This window comes from Lethenteron reissneri, chromosome 10 (genome assembly GCF_015708825.2).
Source record: "Lethenteron reissneri isolate LAM-NWPU_2019-01 chromosome 10, ASM1570882v1, whole genome shotgun sequence".
Taxonomy (NCBI): Eukaryota; Metazoa; Chordata; class Hyperoartia; order Petromyzontiformes; family Petromyzontidae; genus Lethenteron; species Lethenteron reissneri.
This window is the reverse complement of record NC_083788.1, coordinates 1,484,928-1,508,328: the sequence shown is the minus strand read 5'-3', so window position 1 is coordinate 1,508,328 and position 23,401 is coordinate 1,484,928. Positions and strand designations below refer to the sequence as shown.

At 56.9% G+C, this 23,401-nt stretch overlaps 1 protein-coding gene across 4 annotated transcripts in view; it reads right to left on the bottom strand.

The window, feature by feature from the left end:
• The window catches only part of LOC133340797 (protein 4.1-like), a 93,854-nt gene that overhangs the window by 28,603 nt on the left and 41,850 nt on the right, over positions 1–23,401 (bottom strand). For 3 of the 4 annotated variants that reach the window (XM_061549200.1, XM_061549197.1, XM_061549199.1), the window contains 6 exons: positions 21,453–21,602; positions 12,927–13,082; positions 7,218–7,322; positions 5,952–5,994; positions 3,025–3,100; positions 1,776–2,000 (listed from right to left, as the gene is read on the bottom strand). In XM_061549200.1, the coding sequence (XP_061405184.1) occupies positions 1,776–2,000; positions 3,025–3,100; positions 5,952–5,994; positions 7,218–7,322; positions 12,927–13,082; positions 21,453–21,602 (755 nt within the window). Of the gene's footprint in view, positions 1–1,775; positions 2,001–3,024; positions 3,101–5,951; positions 5,995–7,217; positions 7,323–12,926; positions 13,083–21,452; positions 21,603–23,401 lie in introns of those variants that run through there. The other variant, XM_061549201.1, reaches the window with a different exon arrangement.

Genomic DNA, 23,401 nt, shown 5'->3' with positions numbered 1-23,401 from the left:
GTGAGACACGGGGGTGGGGTGGGTGGTGAGACACGTGGTGGGGGGGGTGGTGAGACACGGGGGTGGGGTGGGTGGTGAGACACGTGGTGGGGTGGGTGGTGAGACACGGGGGTGGGGTGGGTGGTGAGACACGTGGTGGGGTGGGTGGTGAGACACGTGGTGGGGTGGGTGGTGAGACACGGGGGTGGGGTGGGTGGTGAGACACGGGGGTGGGGTGGGTGGTGAGACACGGGGGTGGGGTGGGTGGTGAGACACGGGGGTGGGGTGGGTGGTGAGACACGGGGGTGGGGTGGGTGGTGAGACACGGGGGTGGGGTGGGTGGTGAGACACGGGGGTGGGGTGGGTGGTGAGACACGGGGGTGGGGTGGGTGGTGAGATACGGGGGTGGGGTGGGTGGTGAGACACGTGGTGGGGTGGGTGGTGAGACACGTGGTGGGGTGGGTGGTGAGACACGTGGTGGGGTGGGTGGTGGGACACGGGGGTGGGGTGGGTGGTGAGACACGTGGTGGGGTGGGTGGTGAGACACGTGGTGGGGTGGGTGGTGAGACACGGGGGTGGGGTGGGTGGTGAGACACGGGGGTGGGGTGGGTGGTGAGACACGGGGGTGGGGTGGGTGGTGAGACACGTGGTGGGGTGGGTGGTGGGACACGGGGGTGGGGGGGGGTGGTGAGACACGTGGTGGGGTGGGTGGTGAGACACGTGGTGGGGTGGGTGGTGAGACACGTGGTGGGGTGGGTGGTGAGACACGTGGTGGGTGGGTGGTGAGACACGGGGGTGGGGTGGGTGGTGAGACACGGGGGTGGGGTGGGTGGTGAGACACGTGGTGGGGTGGGTGGTGAGACACGTGGTGGGGTGGGTGGGGTGGGTGGTGAGACACGGGGGTGGGGTGGGTGGTGGGACACGGGGGTGGGGTGGGTGGTGAGACACGTGGTGGGGTGGGTGGGGTGGGTGGTTAGACACGGGGGTGGGGTTGAGTGGTGAGACACGTGGTGGGGTGGGTGGTTAGACACGGGGGTGGGGTGGGTGGGGTGGGTGGTGAGACACGTGGTGGGGTGGGTGGTTAGACACGGGGGTGGGGGTGGGTGGTGAGACACGTGGGGTGGGGTGGGTGGTGAGACACGTGGTGGGTGGGTGGTTAGACACGGGGGTGGGGGTGGGTGGTGAGACACGTGGTGGGGTGGGTGGTTAGACACGGGGGTGGGGTGGGTGGGGTGGGTGGTGAGACACGTGGTGGGGTGGGTGGTTAGACACGGGGGTGGGGGTGGGTGGTGAGACACGGGGGTGGGGTGGGTGGGGTGGGTGGTGAGACACGTGGTGGGGTGGGTGGTTAGACACGGGGGTGGGGGTGGGTGGTGAGACACGGGGGTGGGGGTGGGTGGTGAGACACGTGGTGGGGTGGGTGGTTAGACACGGGGGTGGGGTGGGTGGGGTGGGTGGTGAGACACGTGGTGGGGTGGGTGGTTAGACACGGGGGTGGGGGTGGGTGGTGAGACACGGGGGTGGGGTGGGTGGGGTGGGTGGTGAGACACGTGGTGGGGTGGGTGGTGAGACACGTGGTGGGGTGGGTGGTGAGACACGTGGTGGGGTGGGTGGTGAGACACGTGGTGGGGTGGGTGGTGAGACACGTGGTGGGGTGGGTGGTTAGACACGGGGATGGGGGTGAGTGGTTAGACACGTGGGGTGGGAGTGGGTGGTGAGACACTGGGACCCACCGACTCTGTGAGTGTGGTGGGGCGGTGATGAGCGTTGCATGGCAAGGAGCGCGGCGCACACACCGGTGGGTCTTGTGCAGCTCGGCGATCTTCTCGAGCAGCTCGTGGGAGTGCGCCGGCGCGAAGCGGAAGCCCGAGGAGGCCACATAGTCGGCGCCGTGCTCATCGGCCTCGTGGTCGCCCAGCTCGGCCTGCAGCGCGTAGGAGCCCAGCAGCGCCAGCGTCACAAACGAGCACGGCAGCCGCCCCGACGACACGTCCTGACGCAGCTGCAGGCACACGTAGTACCTGGGGCGGGGGGGTGGGGGTTGGAGGGGAGGGGAGGAGGGAGGGGGGAGGTGGGGGAAGAGAGGGAGGGTTGGATGAGAGGGAGAGGGGGAGTGGGGGGCACAGGAGGTACAGGGCAGAGGGGAGGGATGAGGGGGGAGGGAGAGAGAAGGGGGGGAGGGGGAATAGAACGGCATCAGCACCTACGAACGCCCGACTTAGAAACGTCCACACTTACGAACGAACCGCCGTTGAGACGTACTCACGAACCGATCCGCGGAACTATTTTGTTGCGCGGAGCAATCCTCGGCGAGATGTAATGAGTCCCAGCATTCCCGCACGATGCGCGACAGTGAATCGTTCGACTCAAGTTAAGTGAAAATAAAACAGAATTTTATTCTTTCGACATTACTTTATTTTATGTTTCATTTACTATCCAGTATTTATGTATTATTACATGCAAATGCACAATATTTCTTATTCATGAGTTTAACATTGCTGCCCTTTTTCGTTGAACTGTAGGACATTTTTAAATACTGACCGAACGTACAATGAACGATTGAGTTCCGACATGCGAACACAACCCGACTTACGAACGGCTCTCAGGAATGTGTAACCCGTTCCCCAAGTCGAGGACTCCAAGTGAGCCCGGTCCGAGCCTCGCGATCGTTAGGACCCGCACACGCGTCGGCGACCACAACGCTCGCGTGCGCCGTCCGCCACGCAAGAAGCGGGTTGCACGTTGACCACCAAAGTCCCTGCGGCGCACGACGGCCGTTGGCTGCCCGTGACTCCGGACAAAACACGTTGTGCAAAAAGCGCGCAGATTTTACGGATCATAAAAAATTTGCGATTGTTTTTTCCGAAATACTTTATCGGGTAATAATTGTGAAGGGGCAGCTCCGGCAATGCCGCACGCGCCACTGCCGCTAAATGATGGTCACACCGCGACATGACGATGTCACACCGTGCGATTTTTTGCTGTCGCGCAGCGAGCCACCACGGCACTGCCCGTGTGCCACCACCACCACCGCCGCTCGCCTACCTAGTGATGTCCTCCGTGAGCTGCGACGGGTCCGGCGGATAGAACTTCACATTGAAGGAAAACGCCCACGGCCCATCTGGCAGACACGAGGAGAGCGGAGGGGGCAGAAGTGGCAGCGGCGACGGTTAGAGTCGGCCACGGCCAATCGCACGGGCGCAGTGCACCGTGCCGCGGAGCATTGTGGGTAAAAGCAAACATCGGCAGAACCCCCGTTTTGCGTCATAGACACAAATATTATATTCATCCACCGGTCTCATTAGACCAATAATGCCAACCAGCAGCAGTATTTTCTGAAGGAAACAAACACAGTACCGGTTGAGACGGAGTGCTCCTGCCAATGACATGCGGCAACCCAGCAGCCTGCTTCACGTGCAGCCGGGCCCTGCCCATGAGGGCCGAGCCCAATTGCTGAAGTGATCTGTGTGATTGGCTTTTCGTTGTGTGTGTGTTCTCCCGTCTCTGTGTTGCCCCATCTGTCTCGCGGTGTACTACGTAGTTTTGTTCCATCATTGTTGTTAATGACCACGGAGTTTTCGAATAAAATCCCATGGGCAAGCTGGCTCTGTGTGGGGGGGGTGGGGTGAATCTAAAAAATATTTCCTTCACCCGGCCCGCCACATCCAGCAGACCTCTCACTCTGGCTACCAGATGAGAGCCTCCTCCCCAGGTCTCATGGGGACCCGTAAAGATTATTCAGTGAGAAATGAATCCCCGTTTATATGTACAGATATGACATCATGGTCAATCCACTGCTTGATGAAGGCCTTCCTCCCCAAGCCACTGCCACCTCTTAACGAATATATATCCATAAATAATTTGTGAGGGGATTACTTTTGGGAGGACACACTTTAACGAGCTAACACAACCGCGTGCGACTTGTGGGGGCGTTAGTTTCTCGGGTTAATTGCTAAGACTCACAAAGTGACCGGTGGAAGGCGGCATGGATGCAGAAAAAATGTGTCCCGTTTGGGAACGTGGCTATGCATTAGATTACGGTATTCCTTCGTTATTATAATTAAATTGCGGTATTCGCTCGTTATTAAAATTAGATTACGGCATTCTCTGCTAAATATTATTAGATTTTGATTTGAATATTTCGTGACTGCAGGAATCCATACTCTTTGGTTCTTTCGGTAAAGTCACCTAGGTATGACGGACGCTTGTGTTGCGCCCGAAACGTCGCAATTTATTTTATTTTATACCCACGTGACTTTACCGAAAGAACCAAAGAGTATAATTAGATTATGGTAATCCCTCATTACTATAATCATATTACGGTATCCCCCCCCCCCCCCCATTACTATAATTAGATTACGGATTTCCCTGGTTATTGTAATTAGATTACATCAATACCTCATTCTTATTGTTAGATTGCAGTATTGCCTCGTTATTGGAGTTATCTTACATCATTCCCTCATTCCAATAATTTGATTACGGTATTCCCTCGTTACTATAATTCGATTGTCATTCCTTCATTAGTATACTTAGATCACGTTATTCCCTCGTTATTGTAATTAGCTGACGGCATTCCCTCATTATTAACATTTGATTACGGTATTCCCTCTTTCCGTGGTGTATGGTGCTGCCGTGCATCATGGGTAATTATAATCCCAGCCACCACCCTCGCCTGTCTGCTATACACAAACCCGCATGTGCATTGCTGCAGTGCATCATGGGTAAATGTAAGCACATCTCCACACACAAATAAACATTCGTGTGAGCCCATCACACTCCTGGCTCTCCAGATTAACAGAACCACACAGCGTGCGATTGCTGGAAGCAAACGCGTAAACTCATTGCCACGTGCCATTGACGAGAGCGCCCTGTGGAAGCTGTCTTCAATGTCTTCTGGATTTCGTGACGTAAACGCGTGAAGAATCCTTCACGGTGGGGGGGTGGTCGGGCAGCGGTTATCGGCACTGCGCGATGAACGTGACCACCCTGAGTTCGTTTACCTGGCGACCGCTAATATCATTGGCGCGGGGGTTAACGGAACCGGCCCTCGCCACTTCCACGGACCAAACCGCCAGCCACCGCCCATCTGCCCAACCCGCACTGACCAGCGTGGTGAAGTATGGTCAAACAACAACCCCACACGGTAGCGAGGCGGGCAGGCGGAGATATCTTTAATCCAGCAGCGGACTAACAGAGGGCAGGTAAGTTTAACATGTAGTCGGCTTTCGTGACCAATATTATCCACAAGAGGTTGTTTGGGTTTCGATCGCGAACATTGTTTGTTGTAACTCTCTGACCCCCTGGCCGTTACTGGATATCTGTGATAAAGAGCTTTGCGGCTCATCGGATTTTCTCTGGAGATAAACGAAGACTCGGATTCTGAAGTCCATGCTGCGCTGGTTTGTCCGCTCGCGTCTATTGGGCAGCAACCGCTTTCCAGGGCGCGGCACCAAACAGCGACGACGCCACGCTACGGGCCGGATCGCCTCCGCTTGAGTTATCGTCCGTGGCCTCCCCATCGCAGACGGATGGACCGACGGACACAGACAGACCGACAGACGGTAGTGTCGGGCGGGCGGCGCTAAAGCGTTCGTGCTTTCAGCCTCGGTGGAAACCGTGAAAGTGTCTCCTGGGTTCCTGGCTGCTGCGTCCCGCCCCTGACGGGGATTCTAATCAACCTCCCACGGGCTCGAGTGAGCACCGAGGCGACACTTCATCTTCCGCTTACAGCCCTGTAGAGCCAGGAGGTGGGCCAATCACTGTTCATTTACCCACACAGTGATGCTGAATGTTATCGACCCCAGAGGGACTATGGGGTTGAGCCAACTCAATAGTAGGATGTGAACCCACGACCTTCCGATCGCTCTGCCACCAAGCCACACGGTAACCATCGCCCCACCGGCCCCCCCACGCCCCACTGGCCCCCCAACCAGCCCCCCCCAAGAGTGAGAATGTGGCAAAGTGAAACTTACTTCCGACCTGCTTTTTAATATCCTTGGCAGGATCCAACCAATTCTGCAAAGTGACAGAGAACAAGAGATGAAGATTCAACCCGTGGGAACAAGGAAAAATCGACAGACCGCACGGCACTGTGGCGGACAAACGCAACACCACGCACAGCGGCACTTACCCACAAAGCGATGCTCATTTTATCGACCCAAGAGGGATTGTGGGCTGAGCAAACACCATCTCGCCGCGGTGGCTGGGAGATGTTGCGTCTCCTTCACCTGGTATACAGGAGGTCGTGGGTAGGATCCCAACCCTGACCCTGTTATATGTTTGAGTTTGCATGTTCTACCCATGGTCACGTGGATTTTTCTGCAGTTTCCTTCACATTTACAATCAACCATGCATTTCTAGATTATTTGGCCGCGATACATTTCCACGCGATAAGTCACTTCGTTGGGCTATCATGTGTGGCCGTGTAACTTCAGAGGACTTTACCTGGTAAATAACATTGGTGAGTTTTGTTTTCATTTTAGTTACCTCCCCGCTCACACGCGTGGGTTTTCTGCGGGTACTACCGTTATGTACGAACAACAACTACTGTTGCTTCACTTGAGCACAGCAACAATGACAATAATAATGATTGGTGTGAAGCCAACATGGTTTAGGGAAGTTGAGCCACAGCCCAGAGTCAAGATATAATCATCGAGCCGTGCTGCGGGTTCGAACCCAGGGTTGTCAGTGGTGGCAGCCCGGCACTCTGACCTCTGACCCACCACGTGGCCTCCTCCTCCTTTCTGTCCGGTGCTCAAGCTGCACTGGCTTCCGGTTTGTCGGACGAATACGTCATAAGGCCGAACTCATTACACACAAAGCGCTTAACATAAATGAACCACAATACCTTGCCGATCTCGTCAAGGAGCATAAACCATCGTCATGCAAACTCCACTCATCCTCGCAGCAGCAGCAGCAGCAGCAGCTTTTGGCTAGCCATCGAACAAAGACGGTCAACCGCATCGCGTGGCGCTTTCAGATGCGCTTCTGCGGCCGTCTAGGACGCTGTTCCTTCCGATGCACTTTAAAATCGTCATCGCGATTGTCAAACACATTTCTTTACAGCTGCTTTTAGTGTTTAGTTTGTTGTCCTTCCCCCGCATCTACGATTAGCGCGGTTGGCTAAGTACGGTGGTGGTACGGAAGACGTTCAACGTACACACGTACGTACTCCTCCTTCCCCGTGGCGACGGTAACGTAGAGAGGTCGTGAACCGAGACGGCCGGCGATGCCCTCACCTTGTGGTCGTGGGCATCCTGGAAGGCCAGGCCGAAGTAGTCCTTCTCCAGGAGGTTGAGGTGGTCGCACACTTTGTCGAAGAGCACCTGCCCCTTAGAGTGCTTCTGCTCACGCCACAGCCAAACGCAAGGGGCCGGCAAGGGGGCAGCAAGGGGGCAGCGCGCACGATCATGGTCACGTGCATTCAAGATCGAAACGTCGTCATGTCCGGAACCGTTAAGCAAACCACCTCCAACATAAACACCTCGACCACCTCCACCACCACCTCATTGGCGTTGTGTTCCACCCTCTGCCAGACCCCACAGCTGCTGCACAGGAGACACACAGTGACCTCAAACATCTTCCCTGACAGTCTCATCCCATTTGTTCTTAGATTCACACACTGACTGACCCATAGACTCACACAGAGACACAAAGACTCATACAGAGACACAGACTCACACAAATACCCATAGACTGACACAAAGACACTGACTCACACAGAGACCCATAGACTCACACAGAGACACAAAGACTCATACAGAGACACAGACTCACACAGAGACACAAAGACTCACACAGAGACACAGACTCACACAAATACCCATAGACTGACACAAAGACACTGACGCACACAGAGACCCATAGACTCACACAGAGACACAAAGACTCGTACAGAGACACAGACTCACACAAATACCCATAGACTCACACAGAGACACAGACTCACACAGAGACCCATAGACTGACACAAAGACACATTGACTCACACAGAGACCCATAGACTCCCACAGAGACCAAAAGACTCACACAGAGACCCATAGACACCCACAGAGACCCAAAGACTCACACAGAGACACATAGACCCACACAGAGAACCACAGACTCACACAAAGACCCAAAGACTCATACAGGGACCCATAGACTCACACAGAGACCCAAAGACTCACACAGAGACCCATAGACACCCACAGAGACCCAAAGACTCACACAGAGACACATAGACCCGCACAGAGAACCACAGACTCACACAAAGACCCAAAGACTCATACAGAGACCCATAGACTCACACAGAGACAGACTCACACAAATACCCATAGCCTAACACAGAGACCCATAGACTCACACAGAGACCCATAGACTGGCTACGGACCAGGCAACATCACCACCACCACATCATCACCCCCACCACCACATCACCAAATCACCAACACCACCACACCACCACCACGTGCCTGATGCTGGATAAGGGAAGAAGAAGAGGAATGTTTTGAATGACTTTCATTCTGGGAAGGATGCAGCTCAGTGGCCCGAGGAGACGTGTCAGGATTTGGTCAAAGTGGCACCAGTTATTGTGGAAGCGGATGTGTGTGTATGTGTGTGTATGTACGTTTGTGTATGTGTGTGTATGTGTGTGTATGTGTGTTGAACTCCATTTGGTACAGATATAATGGGAGGCTGATCGATGCCCGGGTGCGATCAAGGGATGGCTCCCTATTGGTCAACCACGTTATGTATGCCGATGATTTGGTAATAGCTGCTCATTCAGAAGAGGAGTTGGAGACGCTGCTGCTGAGACTGGAGTGTGCCACTAAGAGGTGGGGCCTTACCATCAGCCCCACCAAAACTAAGCACCTGCCTGGGTATTTTGTACCATCGGACACTCCACCCCCACAACTCCCAATTAGTGATGGGGCAGTTGTGGAGAGAGTGGAGAGTTTCCCATACCTGGGCAGTGTGCTTATGACCGGCTCCAGTTTATCAGCAGAGGTCTCACTCCGAATCAGTCGAGCGGCAATATCTTTTCATCGGTTGCGTATCGCTGTGTGGAAGCGACCTGGTCTGTCGCTCCGCACGAAGCTTCAGGTATTCTCGGCCACGGTCATTCCCTCCCTTCTCTACGCTTGCGAAACGTGGACCCCCCTAGTGGAGCATCTTCGCCGGTTGGAAACTTTTAGGCTGGCCTGCCTACGATCCATCCTGGGTTTAACCAGGCTGGATTGTGTGAGGAGCTCACAAATCCTTGAAAGATCTGGGCAAAGTCCCATCGGTGAGCTCCTCCGGCAGGCAAGGCTGCGTTGGCTGGGTCATGTAGCCCGCATGCCCAGCCACCGCATGCCTAAACAGCTTTTGTTCGGCCGGATCGAGGGGGCTAGACGGGCGCGGCACGGGCTGGAGAAGAGATGGAGTGATGTGGTACAGGAGGACGTGGAGCTGAGTGGACTTGCCGATGACTGGTACCAGCGGTGTCAAGATCGGCCTAAGTGGAGGAGGCTCGTGAAGGACGCTACTGGGCAGTTGGAAGCAGTCGCCCTCCAACAACAACGGAGGGCGGAGGAGCGACGCTCACAACAACGAGCGGAGCGCCGGGTGGCTAAAGCACAGCAAGTTGGTACAGTAGGGGGCACAGGTGGTGCATCAGCCAGTCATCTCGGTCATCTCGGTCAGTCGACCCGTGGCACCTGGGTCTGCCCCGTGACCTCCTGCCAGCGGGCGTTCGACACTTCACGTGGCCTCAAGGTGCACTTGGCCTGGCACAAGCATCGTGGTGACGTCACCGCCACTTAGTGGCGAATGGCGGTTGTTGTTGTTGAACTTCTTTTGCGTCGTACGTAGCCAACCGTGCCGAATCGGACGTGCAGGGGGAAGGACAACAAACTAAACATGAAAAGTAGTAAAAAAAAATAGTTTTCAATTTAGATCGTTTAGGACGTTGGGCTGACACAGCTCAAAACGAGTCCACAAACGCAGCGACAACGTACGGGCCGACAGCAAATGCACATCGAGTGACAATAAAACTATAAACTACATTTTCATTTCACCAGACAAGGCCCCACTGAGCTGCTAGGTAGCTATTTTCTCACAAGCGACCTGGCCATCCCAAACGATAGCTCAACGAAGTGGCTTATCGTTACGTGGAGATTTATAGTAACAGTCAAATATTCCCAACGCGTCACGTTGATTCTAAATGTGGAGGGAAAAAATCCACGCGACCACGGGGAGAGAGACACGCAAACTCAAAATATACAGCAGGCGTCAGGGTCGGTATCGAACCCACGGCCTCCTGTACACCAGGCGAGGGAGTTAACATCTCCGAGCCACTTCGGTGTCTACGAGTAAAGACGGCGAGATCGCGAGCCCCTCCCGTTCACGTGACACGTCCTCCCAAGATTTACAGCGCCAGTTATAAACGATTGTCGGTAGCGCCGGCTCCTCACCGCCTGCGAGAGATGCAATTGGCACGAACGACAGCGGCGGCGGCGCTGCGTATCAGACTAGCTCGCGTTATATTACACTATCTTCTTGGTTCTTTCGGTAAAGTCACGTAGAAGGGAAGTAATAAAATAATAAAAATAATAAATTACACTAGGCCAGCACGTGCGAGCGGCAGTGTGCGTGCGTGCATGTCCGCGCGCGCACGTGAAAAGCGGCAGTGTAGAGGTTAGCGCTGAGATGCGCTGCAAACCGGCGGACCTGATGCTCGATTCCCGCTGACAACCAACACCAGTGACGATGAATTGGCGCTGTAAAACAGATGATTGTCCGGCAAAAACAACCCCCTAACCTCCTTGGTGGTGCCGGACGATAACGCTGTGATGGATGGGAGCAATGCCATGGAGGGAAGGCCAATTCCAAAATCGGCTATGGGGCTTGTAGCCACCACAGTGGCCAAATGGGGGCTCTGGCCGTGCGCGAGGGGCTGGTAACCCCTCCACCATCAATTCAACTACCACTGAACTACGTGCAAAATACAAAAGGAAGCTTGTGTCGGAGGGCCCGGGGAGACCGGCGTCTATGATGTCTCCTGGCAAAATCCCATTTGGCGGAGCCAGGAGACTGAATCGTTATCATCGGGGTTCCTCCAGAAACAGCAAACAGCCACTGCGAGTCGCCACGTGGAGAGGCTGCCACTCCTCTGTCGGGAGCTGGACCGGTACCACCTGGATCTCTGCGATATTCACCATGAGGGGTGGACAGTCCTCTACTGTCAAATAACAGGGAAGGGGCAATTTTTCTGAACAAAAGAATGAAGGGGGCGTAGGAAAGTGGCGGTGAGGTGTGGGAAGCTGTCAGCCCCAGGCTACTTGGGGCTCGCCTTCCCATCAACCGGAGGCGAGGAGTGGTGGTCGTGGTTACTTATGCCCCCACCGACGATGAACATCAGTGGAGGGATGCAGGCAAGGCCCATGAGTCAGATACCTTCTATGACCTGACACAGATGCAGTGGTCTGGACCACTGGATGGGTTCCACAGGATTAGAAGAATGCCCTAGTGGTCCCCTTCTTTAAGAAGGGGGACCGCACAGACTGTAACAACTACAGGGGCATCTCCCTCCTCAGTGTGCCGGGAAAGGTCCAGGCATGCTGAGGAGAAGCTTGCGGAGCCCAAACGCGATTTCAGGCTAGGGCGGTCATGCACAGATGCAATATTTTCTGTGCGTCTGCATCAGCAGAAGTGTGGGCAATTCCAACAGGACCTACATCTCTGCTTTATTGACCTGGTCAAGGAATATGATACCATCAATAGACCTGGGCTCTGGTCTATTCTTCGTGCTTTCTAAGTCCTTGACTCTCTGCTCACAATCATGATGGTGGGCAGGCCCGGGTAAAACTACGTGGCCAGGAGTCTGAGCCATTCCCTGTTCACCTTGGGGTGTGATAGGGATGTCCTCTGGCTCCCACATTATTGAACATCTTTTTCGACCACATAGTTCGTGAAGCCTTCAATGCCATCAGCCCAGTCATCTCGAGTCAGTCAAGCTATAGCATCTGGGTCTGTCCCGTGACCTCCTGCCAGCGGGCGTTCGACACTTCACATGGCCTTAAAAGTGCACTTAGCCTGGCACAAGCACCGTGGTGACGTCACCGCCACTTAGTGGCGGTTGTTGTTGTGCGTGGGAAGCGGCAGCGGTTAGCACTGTGGTGCGCTACGAACCCGCGGACCCGATGTTTAAGTCCCGTTCACAACCAACACCAGTGACGATTAACTGGCGCTGTAAATGAGATCGAATAATCGTCACCGGTGTTGGCCGTGAGCGGCAATCGAACCCGGGTCGCCAGGTTCGGAGCGCAGCGCGCCAACCGCTACACTACCGCTCCCCACCACACACACACACACACCGCGGCGGCGGCGGTGCAAGCAAGGGGAACGATTCATGCCGGCGCTCGTTAGCAGGCGGTGCGCGCACCGCGGCACGGCCACTCACACCCCAACCCCCCCAACCCCCCACCCGCCGACATGAGGGCATGATGGGCAGCAGGTGGGCAAGGCCTCCCCCGAGGCCCGGCCTAGCCGCGCTAATTGGGCCGCGCCAGATGCCGCTGCCGAGCGTGATCGAGTGGAGGATTTTTTGTTCAATCACAAACCACATGATCTCTTTCTTCCTTTCCACTGGCAAGTGGTTAACCCACCAAGAGTTTGTCTCCTGAGCCCGGCACGCGATTAAAGGCTTGCGGGGGACGTTACTTGGTGGCAACCATTCAATGACATCATCCAATTTAACGGGGAGTAGGCTCTCACGACAATTCCTCACAGAGACGGGAAAGGATTCCACACAGGGGCAGAAAACGATCCCTCACAGATGTGCGATGGAGAGAGACGTGGGATGGGGATGGAGAGAGACGTGCGATGGAGAGAGACGTGGGATGGAGTGATGGCGATAAGCGGCGATGTGGGGGGGGGGGGGGGAGGCATTCGCGGGGATTGGCGCTGGGGACGCGGGGCCTCACCTCCACCTCGCACTCGTACTGCGCGCCATCCAGCAGCGCCACCTTGCACGCCATCGCCGACGCGGCACCCTTGGCCTTCTTGCTCGCCCGGGCCTGGGCCTGGGCCTTTGCCGCTGCCGCGGGGGTCGACTCGCTCGCGTTGCCCTTCGCCGGCGCCTGCCCACAGAGTTCGCACGCGAAAAAAAAACACCACACTGCTGATGAGATACTGTTTGTTAAAACCGGTCAAGGGTTTGGCTTGGACCGAATCGGGGTGCCACGGTGGAGAGATGTTGACGACCTCGCCTCGTACGCAGGATGTCATGGGTTCGGTCTGGACCCTCATGCCTGCTGCTGTATATTTGGAGTTTTTAGAAACGTGCGTTGAGAGTGTTTGGCTGCAATAAATTTCCACACGATGAGCCACTTCGTTGAGCTATCATTTGTGGCCCGGTCGCTTCGGAAAAAGAGCTGTGAAGCTCAGTGGGCCTTGCCTGGTAAAATAAAAAAAGTCAATAGTTAGTAGAATCAATGCTGCTGAAAAGTATTCCCTTCCGGAAGGCCATTGGGGGCCAATGGGTTGCGTATAGATTAAAGTGTTTCTCATGTGTAGAGGTGTTTGTGTGGATGTTAAACTTCTTTCGCACCGTACGTAGCCAACCGCGCTCATCGGAGGTTCCAGGGCGGGGGGGGGGGGGGGGAAGGACACAAACTAACCGCAAAAAGCACTTCTAAAGAAATTAGTTTGTCATAGCTCCCAGTGGCTCCCTAATATCGGAAGGAAGAACGTTCCAGACGGCCGCAGTAGCGCATCTGAAAGCACGCGATGCGTCGCATATATGACAGACAGAGACAAAGATCGCCCGTGTAGTCACACAAACTGTTGAGGCAAGTGCTGGCTAACGAAGGACAGCATGACAAATGAGGGGGTGGGTGGCTAGCACCATGCCCGGCCGCCTTTGTCTCCCCAATGCTGACGTTGATCCCCCGTGTAGCCTTAACAGACTGTTGGGGCAAGTGCTGTTAGCGAGTAGCACCTACGAGGGCCGGCACGGCACACGAAAGGGGTGGGTGGCCAGCACCACGGCACGCCACCTCTTGTCGACCCAGCGCTGACGTTTAAACACTGTCCTGCGCGTCGTTCGGCACGATGTGTCCGACGTTTCGCTCCACGTGCTGGGAGCTTCTTCAGGAAGTGATACGACCCGAAGGCGTGCGGCGGAGCTTTAGTCGTGCGGCTGCTGATGGAGACGCGGAGCTACAGCGGCGACGGTCTCACACTGAGGTGGTCAAGCAAGCAGACAACCACGTCAGGAGCCAGCGGAGTCGTGTATCATCATCATCATCATCGCCGTCACTGCGGTGTCTCTCTCCTTTGTACTTGTGGATCGGGGTGTTGCGTCGCTACGCGCTGCGTACCGCCTCCATTCTGGATGGCCACAGTCGCAACACTGCTGGAGAGTTTCACATTTTCCACTTGTGCATCATCATCATCATCATCAGGTATTGTGGTTTGTGCAGCGGATACAGTTTAGGGTGGACCGGGAGCAGCTTCGTGGAAGATCAAACCCCAGGGGATCTTCTGCGTTGGCTCATTCACAACAAGGCGGTGTTTGTTGGGAGTTGTCTTGAACTCCATTCAGCTCTCCGAGCCACATCGGGGGGTTCAACTCACACAACCGCGGGATCCCACACAGGGGTAACACAACCTGCTCCACCCCTCCCCTCGTCAGGGGTAACACAACCAGCACCACCGCCACCCCCCGCTATCCCCCCCCACCCCCCGTCAGTGGCGCACGTGAGTTGCTTTGTCATCACATCATGTGACTATCTAAACGGAAACAGCGAAAATATGTTCCAGCCATTCTCCACCAATGCATGACCGCGGGTCTCCGACGCGGTCATACTTCACCACACGCTGGCGGGTGCGGCTCGGTGAAGGAAGGAGGTTGCGTCCCCAGGACCGGTTCCGATATCACTCGCCACCCATCGTCAGCCACGGCCGCGAATCAAACTCTCCTGTCGCTGGGTTGACAGCTCCACAGGACGACCTCTGCGCCACCGCGCCAACGCCACGCAAACGATTGTACATGCGTCACGCCGTCACCGCTCGTGCGCACAAATCTCACGGCCGTGAATCGTCTCAAACGATTCATCGCACGCGGCGGGTGCCCCTAAACTACTACCACTATGTATTTGACGGGGTAAGGCCCCACTGAGCTGCGTAGCTCATTCTCAGAAGCGACCTGGCCATGACAAGTGATAGCTCAGTGAAGTGGCTTATCATCGTCGTGTGGAAATGTATAGGGGCAGCCAAACACTCTGAACCGGGGAAAACCGGAGGAGCCGGAGAAAAATCCACGCGACCACGGGGAGAGAGATACAGAGACACGCGAACTCAAAATATAGAGCAGGAGTCAGGGTCGGGATGGAACTCACGACCTCCTGTATACAAGGCAAGGTAGTTAACATCTTGCCACGGGGGGGGGGGGGGGGTGGGGTGCAACCGTTCCCCTTCAGGCCCCCCTTTTCCCTGGGGGGGGTGGTGGGGGCGGCCCTCTGCATCTCATTCGCGTGGATGGAGTGACTCTGCGTTGTGCGGGTCGAGTGCCGCATCATCCATCAAGCGATCCCCCGCTCGGGCCAATCAGCTCACGGCGTGAGTCACGGGGAAGTGGGGGGGGGCGGTGGCCACGAGAGCGTCGTCGTGTAAATCCTGACACCGTCACGGCCGCCGGGTGCGCCGCGCCGACGGTGGCTCGCGTGACATCGATGCCGCTGTCGGTGTTCACCGCAGCTTCAGAGCTAAGACCCAAGGGACCAAAATGCCAAGCGGCCAGCAACATACAGCACTCTCATCAAAGTTGTAATGCTGATGAGCGTGTAAAACGGGTCTTGGAACTGAGCAGCAGGGTTACTGTGACAACCTGGGGAGGTGGACAATGGGAGGGCGAGGAAAGACGCAGAAAGAGAAGTCAGGTGACCGGCAGTGTGGTGAGTGGGTGGGTGAGCGGGTGGGTGAGGGAATGAGTGGGTGGGTGAGTGAGTTGGTGGGTGAGCGGGTGAGTGAGTTAGCGAGTGAGTGGGTGAGCGAGTGAGTGGGTGAGCGAGTGAGTGGGTGAGCGAGTGAGTGGGTGAGCGAGTGAGTGGGTGTGTTGTTGTGACTGGCCAGGCATGGTGCTGCCCAACCACCCCCTCGTGCGCTATGCCCTGGCCTTCATAGGTGCTGCTACTCGCTAACAGCACTCTTTGATTCCCGCTCACAGTCAACACCAGTGGCGATTATCTGAACCGGTCCTGGGCCTCCCCTAGGTCGACTTAGTCTCAAGCGATTACCTGGTGCGGTGTGCAAAAACATCGCTACCGGGGAGACAAAGGCGGTCAGGCGTTGTGCTGGCCACCCACCGCCTCGTGTGCCGTGCCGCGGCCTTAATAGGTGCTGCTACTCGCTAACAGCACTTGCTCCTACAGTCTGCTAAGGCTACACAGGGGATCTTTATCTGTTGTTGCAACGTGTGGTGGTGGTGGTGGCGGTGATGGCGGTGATGGTGATGGCGGTGATGGCGGTGATGGTGATGGCGGCGATGGTGGTGATGGCGATGATGGTGATGGCGGCTGAACACAGAGTGATGAATGAGACGGTGCGGTCAGCGTCTTGCTCGAGGCCGGGGTCCCTCAGCACGCGTGAAGTTCACGTGGCAATGGTAGCCGTGGCAACGGTTGCCGTGGCAACAGTAGCCGGAGCAACGGAGGTGTACCGCAGCCAAGGGTGTAACTATGGGGGGCTGGGGTGGGTTACGTGGCAGCATTATGTGACGCATCGGAGGCCCAGTGGGTCGCGGGGGAGGGGGGGGGGCACCCCTGAATCAACAGATAAACAAAAAATATTCCAACAGTTGACCGTGAATGCCAAAGAACATCATTACAAATGAAGACGCTAGAATACACACGGCGTTAAATATTAGTACCGCTCACTGACATGCGCATGAAAGCAAGACGCACGGCAACTTAAGAGTGAGTGTTGTACAGTGTTGCTTTTTAGCAACACTGTCACTGGTTAAGACTGTCCGACTCTAAACCCAACACACGGTGCGACTACAATCAGATTATTATAGCCTCACAGATTATTGTTATACGGGAGACAGTCGTGTCTTGAAGAGAGTCTTGGTGAGTTTGGATTGACACGAGGAAGAGCGCCCTGTGAGTCGAACTGTGGTGGTGGCGATCGTGGTGATGGTGGCGATGGTGGCGATGGTGGTGTGGGGAGCGGTGGTGTAGCGGTTAGCGCTAAGCTGCGCTACGAACCCGGCTGCCCTGAGTTCAATTCCTGGTCACAGCCGACACCAGTGACAATTATCTGAACTGGGCTGTCCCTAGGTCGACTCAGCCTCAAATGAGTACCTGGTGCGGTGTGTAAACATTGTGCCACTGGGGAGACAAAGGCGGCCGGGCGTGGTGCTGGCCACCCACCTCCTCGTGTGCCGTGCAGGCCTTCATAGGTGCTCGCTAACAGCACTTGCCCCAACAGTCTGTTAAGGCTATAAGGGGGATATTTCTCCGATGGTGGTGGTGATGGTGGTGATGGTGGTGGTGATGGTGGTCATGGTGGTGGTCATGGTGGTGGTGATGGTGGTGGTGATGGTGCTCATGGTGGTGTTGAAATCAGCTGCGCCCCTGAACGCAGCTCCACCGTCTTCGGTCCGAGTCGAGCCCAACCCCAACCAGGACTCGAGCCCGCGACCTTCCGACAGCGATCCGCTCAAGAGGAACCGGGAAGAAGGCACCTTGCTGGGCCTGCTGCTGCCGCTGCTGACAACGGCGGGAACGGCGACGGGATGGCGTGAAGGAATGAGAAACGCGCGGAGCTTGCACAACGCCACGCGTCTCTCTCGCCTCGCCCGCCTCGCCCGCCACGACCGTTGACAGCGGCCGTGACGTTCGCACGCCGACACGTCTTGACGCTGCCGCAGCCGCCCTTTGCCTTTGCACCACGTGCTTGGTTTCACTCCCTTTGCACCACGTGTTTGGTTTCACTCCCTCTGCACCACGTGCTTGGTTTCACTCCCTCTGCGCCACGTGTTTGGTTTCACTCCCTTTGCGCGACGTCCGGCCGGCGTTGGGGACGAGGAGGCCGAGTACTCGACAGGGGCTCTCGAGAGCGGCGTACTCGCAATCAGAATCCGTTCTCATCGCCGAGAAATCCGATGAGCTGTAAAGCTCTTTTTCACACGTGCCCAGTAGAGGTCCCCTTCCCGAGCAGAAAGGGAATTTATTTTTCGAGTGGAGGCACCTTCCCCCAGCAGCGGCGTCGGCTAGCATTCGCAGGGCTGCGCCTTTACCTTCGTTGTGAGTATAAAAAATCTTCTTTCTCCCCGCGTGACGAGGTGTCGAGCCGCGACTGAGATGGCTGGGAAGCTGCGGTTCCCCTGCGGCCACAGCCTTCCCACGTCGCACCAAGGCCTCGTCAATCGATCGACCGCAGCAAGGGACGAGCGCCGAATGGAAGTCGAAAGCGCTTTGGCGGAGTGCGGCCACGGCGATCGGCGGTGCCACGCGGTATCCGAGCCGCTGCGGCCCACAGACCGGCGCTGTGAAGTACGGACAGACGACCCCCGTGACCGCCCACACGGCGTGGGGAGGGAGCAATCATCCGAAGGGGCTGTAAATCGTCGGTCGTGGAGCCGCATGCGGCTCTTTAAGGATTGCTTCGTGACGTTATTTATCAAGGGCCATCGTCGAGCATTCACGCGGCACTGCGGGGCTCTTGACAAATTGAGTTGATTTTTTACACAATTCTAACAAAATGACTCCTCTTGTTATTTTGGTTGCCGACCGCTGGTGCAGCCCTTCCTGAAGGTGAGGCGACATGTACAGCGTTTTGCGTGCCAGGTAAGGATGATGGCGTTGAGGCGTCAGGCACCGTCCGTAGCGGGGGCGGTGCGGGGGAGGGGGCGGCACGGCAACGCCCGTAGCGATGATCCAACATCGACGCGTCTCGAGTGTCCGGTTGCGTCGCTACCGGGGGACTCGAGCTCCAGCAACGGCGCTCGGCGACGATCAGCTCCGGCGCCAAGAGGGGGACCGGCGCTGCCGGCCGAGGAGGAGACGACGTCACGCGTCGCGACCCCCGTGACCCCAGTCACCCGCACGACCCCAACAACCCCAACAACCCCAGCGACCCCCGCGACCTCCATGACCCCCGTCACGCACACCGCGCGACACCGCCAGCGCGCCGCGCGGCTCTCAACGTGACGCCATCGCCACCAATAATTCTCACCGCCACCGAACCGATTAAACGCCCTAACCGAGGGCGGGCGGGCGACGACAAAGGCGCCGCCGTGTTAGAAAGCGCCGCAGGATCCACGCAAGCGTGGCATGGGTTCTCATCCTCGTTGTTTTTTTAACGCCGATCCAGGCTGGCACAGGGGTCCAGACCGATGGCGCGGGGTAGACAGCGAGAGGAAAATGGAAGCCATGGGTGGCTGGGTGGCTGGGTAGCTAGGGAGGGGGGGGAGGAGGGGTGGTGTGTGTGACGGGCGGGGGGGGGGCACCCGACTGTGAAATGTTGAAATCCAACTTCCGCAGTTGGATCCCCCGCGGCCGCTGCGGCGAGTTCCCCCGCTTGTTGGCAACAGCGAGGGAGGGGCGGCGGGTTTCTGTCGTCCAGAGAGCGGGCGGAACGAAACGTTCGGGCGGCGGCCGTGGTGGCACCGATGGCTCACGGCAGCATGGGGCCTGGGAGTTCGACTCCCGACTCGGAAGCCTCGCCGAGCCCAGTCGGTGCGTTCTCTCTCCCCCCGTGGTCTGCCTGGGATTCCTCCGCGTTTCTCTGGTTTCCTCCCATAGATTGTTGGGGCAAGTGCTGTTAGCGAGCGGCACCTATGAAGGCCGACACGGTACACGAGGGGTTGGGTGACCGTGACCACGCACGGTCACTGTTATCTCCCCAGTGGTGATGTTTACACACCGCAACAGCTACTCATCTGAGGCCGAGTCGACCTAGGAGAGGCCGAGGACCGGTTCAGATAATCGTCACTGGTGTTGGCCGTGAGCGGGAATCGAACTTGTACAGCCGGGTTCATAGCGCAGCGCTAACCACTACACTACCGCCCCCCATACGGTCAGCAGCAGCAGCAACCGCCATTCGACACTAAGTGGCGGTGACATCACAGCGGCGCTCGTGCCAGGCTAAGTGCGCTTTAGGGGCCACGTGAAGCGTCCGGCAAAAGCAGGCCCCTACCTCCGCGGCGGTGCTGGGCGGTACCGCTGTGCCGTGGATGTGCGATGTGCCGTGCAGGGAAGGCAAATTGCAACATCGGCCATTCCCCCCACAGCGATTGTCGCCACCACAGCGGCCAAATGGGGGCTCTTGACGGGTGCAAGGGGCTGGTAGCCCCTCCACCTTCAATTTCATTACCACAAAGCCACGTTAAGAATTTCTAGCTAACGTGCTCCCCATACAAAGATCCCCCGTATAGCCTTAACAGACTGTTGGCACACGCCGGGGTGGGTGGCCAGCACCACGGCCGATCGCCTTTGTCTCCTCAGTGGCAATGCTTTTACTCACCACACCAGGTACTCATTTGAGGCTGAGTCGACCTAAGGGAGGCCCAGGACCGGGTCAGATAATCGTCACTGGTGTTGGCCGTGAGTGGGAATCCAACTCAGGCAGCCGGGTTCGCAGAGCAGCGCACTCATGCTCCCCATACGCATGCATGCACACACACGCGCACACACACACACGCAGAAACACGCGCACACGCACGTGTGCGCACTGAGCATGACTACGCCTGGATTGCGTTGAATACGAAGAGCGTTTAAAACGAGTAGCGACAAAGAATAAAAACCACGCACCGTTTGTCAATGCTGCCCGGCGGAGGCTCGCGAAGCCACCGGACCTCATGCGCCAACCGGCACGGCGATTAATTCCCTCCCCGAGTAATTAAAAATATCATCGCACTTGTGCTGACCGCTGAGAAACTGCCCGAGCGTAAAATGGGAAAAAAGAGAGAGAGATGTAATCATCCACACGGATGATTTACAGACTCATCTCCCCTGCCAGCGGGATTTTTTTACATTCACGTGAATACTAGGAAGCACAGCCCTTACAACCCACGCATATGCCTGGTTTATCTTCCTTATATTTAAATTAATGACGTGTCGTACTATACGTGTGTGTGTGTGCTGGGTGGTGCAGTGGGGAGCGGTGGTGCAGCGGTTAGCGTGCTGCGCTACGAACCTGGAGACATGGATTCTATTCCCGCTCACGGCCAACACCGGTCACTTATATCTGAACTGGTCCTGGGCCTCCGCTAGGTTGACTCAGCCCCAAATGAGTAAACAGCCCCAAATGAGGTGTAAACATCGCCACTGGGGAGACAAAGGTGGCAGGGCGTGGTGCTGGCCACCCACCCCCCCCCGTGTGCCGTGCCGGCCTTCAGAGTTGCTATTGCCCCTACAGTTTGTTGAAGATTCCCCGGCTACGCAGGGGAATCTTTGTCTTGTGTGCGTTGTCTCTGTGAGCTGTCCGAGTTGTCCGCCTCTTGCCTGCTTGGCCGTGGAGGAGGCCACCTGCTCCTGCTGCTGCTCCTGCTGCTGCTCCTGTTGCTGCTCCTGCTGCTGCTGCTCCTCGCTGCTGGAGGCCGGCCTCACCCCGCCCGGCGTGGAGGCTCCCTCTGTGGCCATCGCACGCGGAGTCTGCGGAAGAGACGCGCGAAGCGGAACATGGATATAACATTACACGCACGCACACACACAGAGTACAGCCACGTGGATAACATTACATGCGCACGCGTTCGCGAGCACCTACGAACGCTGGTACATGTTTTTACACACCGCACCAGGTAATCATTTGAGGCCGAGTCGACCTAGGGGGAGGCTCAGGAGCAGTTCAGATTATCGTCACTGGTGTGAGCGGAAATCGAACTCGGGCCACCCACCACACACTCACACGCGAGCAGCGCTGGGCCGTGTAAACGACCGCCGTGCCAACGGTGAGGGCGCCGGAACGGACACCGTGGTACAGCGTGCGCACGTCGCCACCCCACGGGACACATGCTCAGGCGCGCGTACCATCTCCACCACCATCACTGCCACCATCGCCGCCGCCATTGCCGTCACTACCACCATCACGACCACCACCATCACCACCACCATCAACAACAACAACCGCCATTCGCCACTAAGTGGCGGTGACGTCACCACGATGCTTGTGCCAGGCCAAGTGCACCTTGAGGCCACGTGAAGTGTCGAAAGCCCGCTGGCAGGAGGTCACGGGGCAGACCCAGGTGCCACTGGTCGACTGACCGAGATGACCGAGATGACTGGCTGATGCACCACCTGTGCCCCCTACTGTGCCAACTTGCTGTGCTTTAGCCACCCGGCGCTCCGCTCGTTGTTGTGAGCGTCGCTCCTCCGCCCTCCGTTGTTGTTGGAGGGCGACTGCCTCCAACTGCCCAGTAGCGTCCTTCACGAGCCTCCTCCACTGAGGCCGATCTTGACACCGCTGGTACCAGTCATCGGCAAGTCCACTCAGCTCCACGTCCTCCTGTACCACATCACTCCATCTCTTCTCCAGCCCGTGCCGCGCCCGTCTAGCCCCCTCGATCCGGCCGAACAAAAGCTGTTTAGGCATGCGGTGGCTGGGCATGCGGGCTACATGACCCAGCCAACGCAGCCTTGCCTGCCGGAGGAGCTCACTGATGGGACTTTGCCCAGATCTTTCAAGGATTTGTGAGCTCCTCACACAATCCAGCCTGGTTAAACCCAGGATGGATCGTAGGCAGGCCAGCCTAAATGTTTCCAACCGGCAAAGATGCTCCACCAGGGGGGTCCACGTCTCGCAAGCGTAGAGAAGGGAGGGAATGACCGTGGCCGAGAAGACCTGAAGCTTCGTGCGGAGCGACAGACCAGGTAGCTTCCACACAGCGTTACGCAACCGATGAAAAGATATTGCCGCTCGACTGATTCGGAGTGAGACCTCTGCTGATAGACTGGAGCCGGTCATAAGCACACTGCCCAGGTATGGGAAACTCTCCACTCTCTCCACAACTGCCCCATCACCAATTGGGAGTTGTGGGGGTGGAGTGTCCGATGGTACAAAATACCCAGGCAGGTGCTTGGTTTTGGTGGGGCTGATGGTAAGGCCCCACCTCTTAGTGGCACGCTCCAGTCTCAGCAGCAGCGCCTCCAACTCCTCTTCTGAATGAGCAGCTATTACCAAATCATCGGCATACATAACGTGGTTGACCAATAGGGAGCCATCCCTTGATCGCACCCGGGCGTCGATCAGCCTCCCATTATATCTGTACCAAACGGAAATTCCCCCGGTACAGCTATTGAAGGCTTCACGAACTACGCGGTCAAAATAGATGTTAAATAATGTGGAAGCCAGAGGACATCCCTGTCGCACCCCAAGGTGTACAGGGAAAGGCTCCGACTCCCGGCCACGTAGTTTTACCCGGGCCCGCTCACCATCATGAAGGTCCTTAATGATC